The sequence below is a fragment of the Salarias fasciatus genome, chromosome 14 (assembly GCF_902148845.1).
Source record: "Salarias fasciatus chromosome 14, fSalaFa1.1, whole genome shotgun sequence".
NCBI classification, from domain to species: domain Eukaryota; kingdom Metazoa; phylum Chordata; class Actinopteri; order Blenniiformes; family Blenniidae; genus Salarias; species Salarias fasciatus.
Window position 1 is genome coordinate 2,317,812 of NC_043758.1, and position 13,300 is coordinate 2,331,111.

Below are 13,300 nucleotides of genomic sequence, written 5' to 3' on the forward strand. Positions count from 1 at the left end.
CCAGTCCTGGTCCTTGTTGTCCTCCTGGTCCTGGTCCCGGTCCTGGTGGTCCTCCTGATCCTGGTCCTGGTCACGGTCCCGGTCCTGGTGCTGCACTGCAGTAAACAGTTGTTCTGAAACTTCTCTGAGACTGAATCACAGAACCTGTGAACCAAGCCTCAGTTTGAAGTTACAAATCAGGGGCGGTGATGTGTTCAATGACATCAGGACAAAACAGCTCCAGGCAGAGCTGAAGTACACACACACACACACACACACACACACACACACACACCACAGTCTGAAACCTGCGGGCTGTTGATATCGTTTCCACGGTGATCGTCATTGTCATGTTGAGTAGACCTGCCTGTGGCGCTTGACCTCTGACCTCTGTGACTTGTGACATGACTCAGTGTGTGTGTGTGTGTGTGTGTGTGTGTGTGTGGGAGAGAAAGAGGGTGAGATTAGGCATCCTGGGTGTAATTACTCATCTTTTCATTTCCAAAGATTCCATCTCTTTAAGGTGAAACACGTCACGGACACACACACACACACACACTCACACTCTTCACAGAGATGCTTTCAGCTGTGATTAAAGCTCATTAGGTTTTATTGAAGCTTTTTAAATGCTGCCCCCTGATTGGCTGCTGGTTTGATTGACAGCTGCAGCTCTTTGTGCGTCTGCAGCTGCTTCCTGTTTTTTATTGAATAATGAAGTGCTGCAAACTTAACGAGGACGAGAGGTGTGTGACATCATCATCTTCATCATCGCCTTCATCATCGTCTTCGCCATCATCCTTCTGGAAGGAATACAAAACCTCTGCAGTCTGAAGAGATGACGGTGATGAAGATATAGATGATGATGATGGTGATGATGAAGATGGTGGTGATGATAACGATGAAGATGGTTGATGTGGAATAATGCTTTGTTCGTTGTCAATGATTATTCCACATCAATGGTGATGATGATGATGATGATGATGATGATGATGATGCAGATGTAGAAGATGATGAAGATGGTGATGCTGATGATGATGAAGATGATGAAGATGATGAAGATGGTGATGAAGATGCAGAAGATGATGAAGATGTGATGAAGATGCAGATGATGATGATGACGATGATGAAGATGGTGGTGATGGTGATGATGATGAAGATGCAGATGATGATGATAATGATGGTGATGATGCTAAAGATGTTGGTGATGATGATGATGATGATGGTGACAAAGATGATGAATATGGTGGTGGTGATGATGATGCTAAAGATGATGATGAAGATGATGGTGATGATGATAATGAAGATGGTGCTGAAGATGCAGATGAGGATGATGATGGTGATGAAGATGCTGCTGCTGCTGCTGCTGATGATGATGATGGTGATGAAGATGCTGCTGCTGCTGATGATGAAGATGATGGTGATGAAAATGATGAAGACGGTGATGATGGTGATGAAGATGCAGATGATGATGATGATGGTGATGATGCCAAAGATGTTGGTGATGATGATGATGGTGATGAAGATGCTGCTGCTGGTGATGATGAAGATGATGGTGATGAAGATGCAGATGATGATGGTGATGCAAATGAAGATGGTGATGATGAAGATTATAATGATGATGAAGATGTTTTCAGATTAATTAATTCACGCTGGCTGAACTCTTAACTCTGAACTTACTTGACCTTTCATTGTTCGTCTTGATCAGCAGTCGGTTCGAGTTTGTTCTGCCACCAGAGGTTCTGGATGTTCTGGTGTTGCTTCACACCCGGTCCATCGCCACGGCAACGCCTCCACAACGTTCTGGGTTCCTCTGGGTGTGACGTCAGCAGGAGAACCTTCTATAAGGTGTCACATCAGTCTGTCGGCAGAGGGGTCGTGATGCTCAGCCCGCGTGTGTGTGTGTGTGTGTGTGTGGGTGTGTGTGTGTGTGTGTGTGTGTGTGTGGCAGCTGCTGCTGTTAGATTAGCAGTCGCTTTCACTCATTAATTCTTTGTTAAGAAAAGCTTTCAGGAGTTAGAGCTTAATGAGAGCTGCTGACAGACAGCTGGGAGACACACACACACACACACACACACACAGCTGACCTGCAGTGGCTGTTTGAAGCGTGCTGCGTTCAGATAACCTATAAAAAGTGGTAAATTCCGGTTGAACCATCTGGTCGGGCTGCAGCTTCACGCTGTAACATCACGGCCTGTGATGAAGATGAGGAGCCTTCATCACTTCAGCTCACCTCACCTTAATCTCCCCAAACCGGTCAAACTGGTCAAACTGGTCAAACCGGTCAAACGGGCCGAACGCAGCGGAGAACAGAAGCTGGTCCGTCTCCTGGTGCAGCAGGAAGAAGCAGCCCACAGCATGATGGTTCCTCCACCGTGCTTCATTCAGCACACTTCTGAAACACGGTGGAACTGAGGGAACAGTGATACCTGGGTCCGTGGAACTGGTTTAATCCTCTGTGGAGGTTCTGGTCTATGTGGTTCTCAAGGTTCCACACAGCTCTAAAGCCAGTGAGATGGGAGAGAGATCCCCCCCCACTGGTTTGTCTTAAACAGAGGCCTGTTGAAGAACGTTCTGTCACCTGATTTGGTTTCAGGGTGAGCAGGACTGGAGGGTTCCAGATAAACGTGCAGAACCACCGCCTGATGCTACAGTAGATTCTCCTCCAGAGGCTGAACATCCAGAGAAACACACTCAGGCCTGAACTGAGTCATAACAAGAGGAACGGCCTGATCACACCTGTATCGTGTGTGTGTGTGTGTGTGTGTGTGTGTGTGTGTGTGTGTGTGTGTGTGTGTGTGTGTGTGTGTGTGTGTGTGTGTGTGTGTGTGTGTGTGTGGAGGGTTCGGGTCATTTGACTGTTTTTTTCTGAGCTTCTTAACGCCTTTATAAATATGTTTGGAGTTATTTATCAATAATTATAAGTGATCACAGGTGAGGGGAACTGATCTGGATGTCAGCGGGAGGAAGCTGCTCCGTCATCTTGATGAAGGGGGGGGGGGGTCACTGGATGATGTGCAGATATTCTTCAGACTTCATGACTCGTTTGTCTCAAACAGATTTTATTCAAATTGAGGATTAAAAATAGTTTGTTGGAGTTTACATTCAGAAAACGGATGGTCGGAGCGCGGCTGTACAGCGGGCGGCGCGGGCTCAGCAGGAGGTGAAGGTCTTCCAGAAGAAGTTCTTGCAGCCGGCCTTCCTCTCCCGGGGGGCGAGCAGCGGGCCGCCGCCCGCCGCGCGCTCCAGGTCCACGTGCACGTCCTCAGGCTGGCCGTCGCCCGGCCCGAACCCGTCCTCCTCCACCGCCTCGTTCTCCACCTGCAGCAGGTCCGACAGGAGCAGCTCGGCGAGGGAGGAGCGCGACAGGTCCTGGAGGTGGGGGGGGGGGGGTAAAGAATGAATTAAATGCTAGTCTTTTATTTATTTTTTAATCATCAATTAATTAGTTTCTTTGCTCTAAAACAAACCAAAAAAATGAGTTAAATGTTTTTCAGCCTGAGAAACGAAATTGATGCTAACGTGCTAAGACGCTAATCTTCTCTGTACTGCCTCTTATTGGTGATGCCATCACTGCATGACATCAGCATGACGTCATTAAGACCCGCCCCCAGCAGGAGGAATTCCATGGTGTCCAATCAGAGGAGAGGGGCGGAGTCAAAGGTTCTCCATATATGATGAGTAGCCTGGTGGGCGTGTCCCAGAGCGTGCTGAGCGTTTCATAGTGATTAGCATGTAGCCTCGTTAGCATGTGGATCCCGACTGACTGGCTGCTCCTGCAGCTGAGGCCACGCCCACCCCTCCATCCACTGCTCCGCCCCTCTGGTGAACATGACCCTGATAGCTGAAGCCCCTGACGGCTCGTTTAACGACTGGATGGTTTTTCTGGTGTCCTGCAGAGATCAAAGGTCAATCATTAGGTCATCGGACCGCCAACCTATCAGACCCCTGCAGAGGCTAACAGCTAATGGCTAATGACCCCCCGCTTTGATGTGGCTAATGAGGCAAGGAAGGGAGTGTGTGTGTGTGTGTGTGTGTGTGTGTGTGTGTGTGTGTGTGTGTGTGTGTGTGTGTGTCTGCATGCGCGTGTCAGTGTGTGTGGGTGAGGTCGTGATGCCCAGCTCGCAGTCAGCCGCAAGGGTGTGTGTGTGTGTGTGTGTGTGTGTGTGTGTGTGTGTGTGTGTGTGTGTGTGTGTGTGATAAGATCTGCAGGTTTTGTGAAAAACTTGTTAAAATAATTGAATTTAATTTCCGATCCGATTCGAAACAGAAACCCTTCCTGGAGTCATTTCACCACGGATTCAGAAAATAACTGAACAATCTGAGAGGAGGTGTGTGTGTGCGTGTGCACGTCTTAATAATTGAAACTCTTCTGCACAGATTCAACCAGCAGACACTTCAGCATAGGGATGTCTGCAGCGGGAATCGAACCAGCGACCTTCCGCAGTGCGGAGGGCTCCGAGGACGCAGCGGGAATCGAACCAGTGACCATCTGCAGAGCGGACTGAGGGGTTTGTGATTCCTTCATTAAAATGAAGTTTGAATTTCAGCCAAAACTCTGCATGATCAATTTATAGAAACTCCTTTTACGAGATCCTGAGTGTGTGTGCGTGCGTGCGCACCTGCCATGCACGAGCGCATTAAAGACATTTAAATGGAATTTTTAGATTTAGAAAAAAAAAAATTATTAATTTTTTTATATATTTTATTTTTTACAAATACTTTAACATTTTAAAAACTATTTGATTTTTTTTTTTTTTTTAAATAATTTTACGTCGTGATTTTTCAAAACGTAAGAAAAAAGAAAAGTGACTGAAAGCCCGAACACGACGGACCGCAGCGGTCCGCCTCCCGCCTGCAGAAGGTCTGATTTTAGCTTTAAAAAAACAAAAAACAAAATGAGGCTCAACATAATAGGAGTTTAAAAAAGTTTGATTTTTTTCTATACTTGTGATGCTGAAACTTGAAGTTTATAAAAGTTTTTAAGAGGAGATTTTGGAACATTTCGGTGTGTGCGTGTGCGTGTGCGCGCCCCGCTCTACCTGCTTGGAGCTCGGCGGGCTCCGGTGCAGCAGCAGGCGGAGTTTGGCGTCTCTCGGCGCAGCGGCGGAGCAGCTGAAGGAGGCGCTGAGCGCGAGGAGGAGCAGGAGCAGGCAGCGGAGGCGCGCGGAGGAGACCCTCGTCTTCATCATCTTCATCATCATCATCATCGTCACGTGGCGGGGCGGGGGCCGGCTGCTGTGGGTCTGAGCGCGGCGCGCGGATGCTGTGGCTGCCGTCCCGTCAGGCGCGCGCTTATAAAGCGGCGCTGACGTCACAGCTGGAGGGTGAGGATGATGAGGATGATGAAGACGGTGAAGATGATGAGGGCGTTTTAGTGAAATGATCCGTTATCACAGGGTTTTTTTTTTTTTTGTTCCTGACTGGTTGCCAGTGTGAGGCCCGCGGACCCCCGAAGGGACGGCCCTGGTGGACAGGAGGTCTCTACAGTCAGCCGATGACAGCAGGTCACGAGATGAACGGGTGAAAATACCAGAGTTCAAACCTGGATCAAAATGAGATTACAAGACATGAAACTCTGACATCAGACTATAGAGCATCTTCCTCCTCTAACACCAGATTATAGAGCATCTTCCTCCTCTAACACCAGATTATAGAGCATCTTCCTCCTCTAACATCAGATTATAGAGCATCTTCCTCCTCTAACTTCAGATTATAGAGCATCTTCCTCCTCTGACATCAGATTATAGAGCATCTTCCTCCTCTAACTTCAGATTATAGAGCATCTTCCTCCTCTGACATCAGATTATAAAGCATCTTCCTCCTCTAACTTCAGATTATAGAGCATCTTCCTCCTCTGACATCAGATTATAGAGCATCTTCCTCCTCTAACTTCAGATTACAAAGCATCTTCCTCCCCTAACTTCAGATTATAGAGCATCTTCCTCCTCTAACACCAGATTATAGAGCATCTTCCTCCTCTAACTCGTGTAACTTCAGGTAAACTTGTTTTTCCTCTGATTAGTGAAGTAATTCCATGAATGCGAATATTAAAGTAGTCATTGTAACTATCACCTATTGGCCGAGTGTGTGTGTGTGTGTGTGTGTGTGTGTGTGTGTGTGTGTGTGTGTGTGTGCGCGTGTGTGTGGTGCATTCAGGTGTGACTCAGACGTATCAGCGCTCTGACAGTGATGAGTTTGTCGTCACGCCTGCAGCCGATTTACTGAGTCATTTCGCTCTGTGTGCATGTGTGTGCGTGCATGCGCGTGTGTGTGTGTGTGTGTGTGTGTGTGTCTGTACTCTTGCTATTTAATAATTGTGTTTTGATTCTATGTTGAATATTTTAGAGGCAGCAAACTGTGTGAAGTGTCTGCTCAGTGGAGGCCGTGATGTGTGTTAATGTGTGAACTGCAGGAGGCCTCATGAAGTGCGCACACACACGCACACACATGCACACACACACACACACACACACACACACACACACACACACACACACACACACACACACACACACACACACACACTGGTATCTATGGTGCAGCAGAAATGTGAAAATGTGACTGAAGCACCAAACTAAGGCGCTGCGAGTTGAAGTTTCCCCCAATCACCTGAAGCTCAGGATGCCGGGAGTGTGTTCCAGATCTACCGGTCCATAAATTTAACCAGATAATCTACAGGGACCGGTCTAGTTGATGTCATGGACACCACCAGTCTTCTGCCTCAGCCATCGTTCTGTCACCTCCACGCCTTGTCCTGCCTCTGTTCCTGCCTGTTCACAGCTGGATGCCGCCTGAGGATCATTCCCCTCGCTGCACTGCAACACTTCCCATGTTCTGGACTCTGGAACTCCTGACTCCGGCGGCTGAATGGGAGCTGCTGGGTTTTGCTGGTGCCATACAGGCTGGAGCTGCTCAGACTGCTTGGTAGACCGACCCGTCTGCGCAGGTAGACCGACCCGTCTGCCCAGGTAGACCGATCCGTCTGCCCAAGCAGACCGACCCGTCTGCGCAGGTAGACCGACCCGTCTGCCCAAGCAGACCGACCCGTCTGCCCAGGTAGACCGACCCGTCTGCCCAGGTAGACCGACCCGTCTGCCCAGGTAGACCGACCCGTCTGCCCAGGTAGACCGACCCGTCTGCCCAGGTAGACCGACCCGTCTGCCCAAACAGACCGACCCGTCTGCCCAAGCAGACCGACCCGTCTGCCCAAGCAGACCGACCCGTCTGCCCGGGTAGACCGACCTGTCTGCCCAGGTAGACCGACCCGTCTGCCCAAACAGACCGACCCGTCTGCCCAAGCAGACCGACCCGTCTGCCCAGGTAGACCGACCCGTCTGCCCAGGTAGACCGACCTGTCTGCCCAGGTAGACCGACCCGTCTGCCCAAACAGACCGACCCGTCTGCCCAAACAGACCGACCCGTCTGCCCAAGCAGACCGACCCGTCTGCCCAGGTAGACCGACCCGTCTGCCCGGGTAGACCGACCTGTCTGCCCAGGTAGACCGACCCGTCTGCCCAAACAGACCGACCCGTCTGCCCAAGCAGACCGACCCGTCTGCCCAGGTAGACCGACCCGTCTGCCCAGGTAGACCGACCCGTCTGCCCAGGTAGACCGACCCGTCTGCCCAAGCAGACCGACCCGTCTGCCCAAGCAGACCGACCCGTCTGCCCAGGTAGACCGATCCGTCTGCCCAGGTAGACCGACCCGTCTGCCCAGGTAGACCGATCCGTCTGCCCAGGTAGACCGACCCGTCTGCCCAGGTAGACCGACCCGTCTGCCCAAGTAGACCGACCTGTCTGCGCAGACAGACAGTCTTTAGCGCAGGCAGCCGCTGAGCTTCCTCTCCATAGCCTCCACTGCTCTAGGTACTGTGTACAGCAGCAGCAGAGGCCACAGGACCCGAGGCAAGATGGGAGGCTGATGAATCCATGACAGATCTGATCATCTTCAGCTCCTCTGTTCTCCTCCTCACATCTCTAGAACATCTGTCACCCCCTCTTTTCTTCGCACATCTGTAGAACGTCTGAGAGCATCTCATTAGAACACCGGAGGCTCTCGGATTGTTGTCTACTACTAACCAGGAAGTAAAGTTTCCTCTGTGAGTTCATCCACTCATTGTGTGTGTGTGTGTGTGTGTGTGTGTGTGTGTGTGTGTGTGTGTGTGTGAAGGCACCTCCTGCCGTCACTGGCAGTATTAAAAGCTGTTCAGTTCTTTTATAATTGATCTGATTTGTTGCATCACTCTGTTTTTTTTCTGGTCTAAAACAGCAGCTGAACATGGGGGGGGGGGGGGGGGTGATGGGGGGTGTTTGTCATTCGTGGAGCTAATGGAGCACGACAGGACACATTTCACACCCGTCCAAAGTTGTTACCGCGGAAACGGCCGGGTGGGAGGTTTCCGGCAGCTGATTGGTTCGACCTGCTGGTTCCAGTTAAACGGCAGAAGACGAGCAGCTCAAGTTTCACCCTGGAGTCAGAAACACGAAGAGACGTCACATGTCTCACGAGTGGACACGGAACCCAGAGACAGACTGCAGCGAGACAGAGACAGAGTGAGACAGAGATGGAGTGAGACAGAGACAGTGAGACAGAGACGGAGTGAGACAGCGACTGTGAGATAGAGACGGAGTGAGACAGAGACGGAGTGAGATAGAGACGGAGTGAGACAGAGACGGAGTGAGACAGAGACTGTGAGACAGAGACGGAGTGAAACAGAGACGGAGTGAGATAGAGACGGAGTGAGACAGAGACGGAGTGAGACAGAGACTGTGAGACAGAGACGGAGTGAGACAGAGACTGTGAGACAGAGACGGAGTGAGACAGAGACGGAGTGAAACAGAGACGGAGTGAAACAGAGACGGAGTGAGACAGAGACTGTGAGACAGAGACGGAGTGAGACAGAGACTGTGAGACAGAGACGGAGTGAGACAGAGACGGAGTGAGACAGAGACTGTGAGACAGAGACGGAGTGAAACAGAGACGGAGTGAGACAGAGTGATACAGAGACAGAGTGAGACAGAGACGGAGTGAGACAGAGACAGAGTGAGACAGAGACAGAGTGAGACAGAATGGTGTGGGATGCTGTTCATGTTGATGTTGTTGGTTATTTTCTTGTTGCTGTTGATTGTCGTGTTGTTGTGACTGGTTGATGTCGTATGTGGTGTGACTGTGACTGTAGTGGGGTTGCTCGTGGTGGGGTTGGTGTGATTGGTTGTTGTTGGTCGTTTGGTTGTTGTTGTTGGTTAGTTGGTTTTCGTTGGTGGTGTCAATCGTGTTTTTGTTAGTTGTCTGTTGTGTTGTTGGTGTAGCTGTTGGTTGGTTGGTTGTTAGTGGCGTTGATTGTGTTGTGTGTTCGTTGGCTGTGGTGTTGATGGTTTTGTTTGTTGGTTGTTGTCAGTGTTGATGTTAGTTGTCATGGCAGTGTGATTGTGTGGCTGTTCTGGAGTTGTTGTTGTTGTTATGGTTACATGACTGTTCAGTTGAGTTGTGTGGTTGTGATGATTTTCTCTCCTTCCGCCTGTAAAAGCGTAAATTTGCGTCACCCCATTTAATGAGTTCACAGGTCGGGGGGGTCGGGGGGTCGTCGTCACGGCGACTTCCTGCCGCGCCACCGGCCGCTAAAACATCTCACCACGGGCCGACCAATCAGACGCGCCGCTGGAGGTGAATGTGTCCGTCAGTCCGGACTAATCAATGAGCACCGACGCAGCGGGCGCGTGTCCGTCAAACACACACACTCACACACACACACACACACACACACACACACACACACACACACACACACACACACGCGTCCTCCATTAGCAGGTCGACACGCAGTGTGTGGCCCCCCACTGGTGGGAGGGGGGGTCATCACTGAGATAATGAGAGAGGAGGGAGGACAGAGATAAATTAGAAGCTTTCAGCGTGTGTGTGTGTAGGGGGTGGTTTGTCTGTGTGTGTCTGTTACAGTGTGAGTGTGTGAGTGCGTACGGTTTTCGGTGTGTGTGTGTGTGTGTGTGTGTGTGTGTGTGTGTGTGTGTGTGTGTGTGTGTGTGTGTGTGTGTGTAGCCGTTTCATAAGAAGACTTTAATTGAAAATATGCGCCGTGTTCGGACGCTTCCCGCTGTGTGATTTCACTTTTTAATTCAGGCCAAAACAAACAGTCCGAGTTTCCACGAACTCACCACGACCCCAGCCGAGCCCCGCCGAGCCCCGCCGACCCCCCGCTGAGCTCCGCCCTCAGCAGTTATCAGAACCGGACCCTGAACGCCTCACCGCCATAAGCAAACAAATAAAAACAAACAAGAAAACAAGCAACAGCCTCACAAAGTAGGATTCGATTCTAAATGAAGAAATTCATCCTGAATAGAAACAGTCCCATTTCAATGGGAAATAAAGATGTTTGAGTGACAGCAGCGAGCGACCAACCAGGAGGCCAGACGTGTGGCAGTGGGCGGGGCCTGACTGAAGCCCCTCTCCCGGGTTTAATGAGTTTGGTCAATATTTACTCTCCATTAAAGCTTCATCAGGCTGCTGCTGCTGTTTACACACTCATCACGCCCGACTCTCCACTGCTCCACCGCGTCACGCCGCCTCCACCGCCTCCACCGCCCGACTCTCCACTGCCCCACCGCGTCACGCCGCCTCCACCTCCCGACTCTCCACTGCCCCACCGCGTCACGCCGCCTCCACCGCCTCCACCGCCCGACTCTCCACTGCACCACCGCGTCACGCCGCCTCCACCTCCCGACTCTCCACTGCCCCACCGCGTCACGCCGCCTCCACCTCCCGACTCTCCACTGCCCCACCGCGTCACGCCGCCTCCACCGCCCGACTCTCCACTGCCCCACCGCGTCACTCCGCCTCCACACGCCGACCACGAGCCGCTGGGCTGGACGGGACCCGGCCGACACGCCTCCATCGTCGTCTCTCCGTTCTCCCCAGTGTTCCCACTGCTCTCCAGTTCCCTCCGGTGTTGTAAGTGTTCGTTCAATCAATCAATCGATCGACCGATTGATTGATTGACTGATTGATAGCTATGGTTCTATAAAGAGAGGAGGCGGAGCCACAGACTGAATGATTCTTCCTTTAATTGGTAATTACATGAATTATTCAGGTGAGCTGCAGCTTCTCAGCTGCTGATTGGTCCACTGGGGGGGGCGGGGTTAGGGTCAGGAGATCAGAGATTGGCTGTTGGTGGGAAGAAGGCGTGGCCTCAGCTGAGAAGATAAAACCAAGAGTCAGTGTGATGGAGAGATTGGGCGAGCTGCTGAGTGGGCGGGGCCTACCTGCCCTAACAGGAAGTGAAGCCCTTCCAGTAGAAGTTCTTGCAGCCGGCTTTGCGTTCGCGTGGCGGCAGGTTGTTGGGCGGGTCGACGGAGCGTTCCAGGTTCAGCCTCCCTCCCGCTGCCGTGGAGACGGCCTCGGCGTCCCGCTGGGCGTCGGCTTCAGGGAGAGACATCTGAGCCAGCAGGTCCTCTACCGCACGCTTACTCCACTCCTGAAGACACAGTGCCACGGAACCAGGTCAGAGCCAGAACCTTCCAGAACCTCCCAGAACACCTCAGAGGCAGATCCGTCCACAAATAAACCTCTGGTCAGCTGGATTGGACTCTTTGAGGCCTCGGTTTGGTCCTTAAACCACATGTTTGACACCTCTGTTCTAGCTGGCTGAGAACCCAAAGCTGTTTATGTTTTCGTCTGGAACTGAGTTTGAGTGTTGAATACTGGAGATTTTCAGAACTATAACTCAGTTTAAAATGAGAAAGAACCGATTAGGACTGGTCAGTCGGTGAGAACCGCTGAAGGAACATTTAGAGTTCAGCATCGGCATGAAAGGGAACAGAGAGAAGGAGGAACCACAGAATTATCTGCCTTCCAACGGTTTGGAACAGCCGACAGGGAGAATTTAGAAAAGTCAAAGAAATCTGAAGTAATGGGAACGTTTAATCACAGTGTGCTCAAAAGATTTAGAACGAGCGCTGAGAACCAATCAGAACACATTAAAAAAGACTTCCACTTCACAACACTGCAGATTAATTTGGAAACATAAAGACTGGCCAGAGAACCGGTCAGACCTCAGAACCGAGCAGCAGGTTGGAACAGAACAGAAGTCCATTACTGAACCTTTTAGGACCCGTCCAGAACACTGACATGCTGTTTCCTGCGGTTCTCCGGACATGTGATGAAATAACCTGCTGATAACAGTGAAGGCAGTTTCTTTCTCGAAGTCAGATGAGATTCTGTATTTTCTCAGTTCTAAAGATGGTCTGACTGTGAGCACCACATCTCAACTTCATCCGGCCTTTTGTCTGGTCACCTCTTCAGAACCTTGAAGAACTGCGATTGACCAGGAGTTCCTCAGGGATCTAGTCTGGGGCCCCTATGATTGGGCGGGACTTCCTCAGGGTTCTGGTCTGAGGCCCCTGAATATCCCTACCATCTGAAGGTTCCTGGAACTCACCTGCGACAGGAGCCCGGCGCTGCGAGCTCGCTGCAGCAGCCGGTGGTGACGCAGCTCCAGGTCCAGGTCCGGGTTCAGGAGCTGGTCCTGGTCTCTGTCGGGCTGAGAGGAAACTCCCGGACTGCTCAGAACCAGCGCCGCGAGAACCAGAAGGGCGGGACAACGGGAGCACTGCATACCTGAGAGGAAGGAGGAGGTGAGTGGAGGAGGAGGAGGAAGAGGAGGAGGAGGTGATGAAGGAGGAGGAGGAGGAGAAATAGGAGGAAGAGGAGGAGGTGATGAAGGACTTCCTACTGGGTTCTGGTCTGGAGCCGTCTGCTGGTCCTGGTTCCGGTCTGGTCTGTGGTCCCGGACCTGTGGCGGCTGCTCTCTTAAAGCCGGAGGCCCCGCCCCCTTTGGGCCATGTGACCGGCTGTGTTTGACTGACAGGCGGCGAGCTGCGCGGTGATGAAGGAACGCTGACAGGCCCGTTAAACAGAAGTCCATTAGTGCTTATTGACTTTAAATGGTGTCTGAACAATAAAACAATAAAGCTATCAGCGGGCCCAGCGCGGGCGGAGCGCCGCCGCCGCCGCCACCGGCGCTCATCTCCGATAAACACAACGGCAGAATGCGGCGCTGAAGTGGGAGGAATTAACGGAGCGTTGAGGGGATTAGCAGACTTCATTAGCACTCGCTGATATCTCCATTAAACAAAGCGGCAGCAGCGCCGCGGCGCCCACTCCACATTCAGAGAACAAACACTTTTAAATGTTCTGCTGCGGGGAACCGCATCAGGATCCACCGCCGGCCGCCGCCGCTTCATTTCAATCACACTTCTACCAATCTGCACCAGGACAAACACCACACCAGCAGAACCAGGACCGGCAGCCG

At 51.6% G+C, this 13,300-nt stretch overlaps 2 protein-coding genes across 2 annotated transcripts; both read right to left on the minus strand.

Moving 5' to 3' along the window:
* Nucleotides 1-3,026: 3,026 nt before the first annotated feature.
* Nucleotides 3,027-5,174, minus strand: sst1.1 (somatostatin 1, tandem duplicate 1). The gene is made up of 2 exons (XM_030108310.1): nucleotides 5,019-5,174; nucleotides 3,027-3,348 (listed from the first exon to the last, which is right to left on the minus strand). Exons 1-2 carry the CDS (start codon nucleotides 5,172-5,174, stop codon nucleotides 3,130-3,132), a joined length of 375 nt encoding a protein of 124 aa, XP_029964170.1. The 3' UTR covers nucleotides 3,027-3,129.
* A 5,956-nt stretch (nucleotides 5,175-11,130) lies between these two features.
* On the minus strand, nucleotides 11,131-12,762 carry sst1.2 (somatostatin 1, tandem duplicate 2). The gene is made up of 4 exons (XM_030108309.1): nucleotides 12,722-12,762; nucleotides 12,428-12,606; nucleotides 11,253-11,464; nucleotides 11,131-11,183 (listed from the first exon to the last, which is right to left on the minus strand). The coding sequence occupies exons 2-3, from the start codon at nucleotides 12,602-12,604 to the stop codon at nucleotides 11,258-11,260; spliced, it is 384 nt and encodes a 127-aa protein (XP_029964169.1). The 5' UTR covers nucleotides 12,605-12,606; nucleotides 12,722-12,762; the 3' UTR covers nucleotides 11,131-11,183; nucleotides 11,253-11,257.
* Nucleotides 12,763-13,300: the final 538 nt, after the last annotated feature.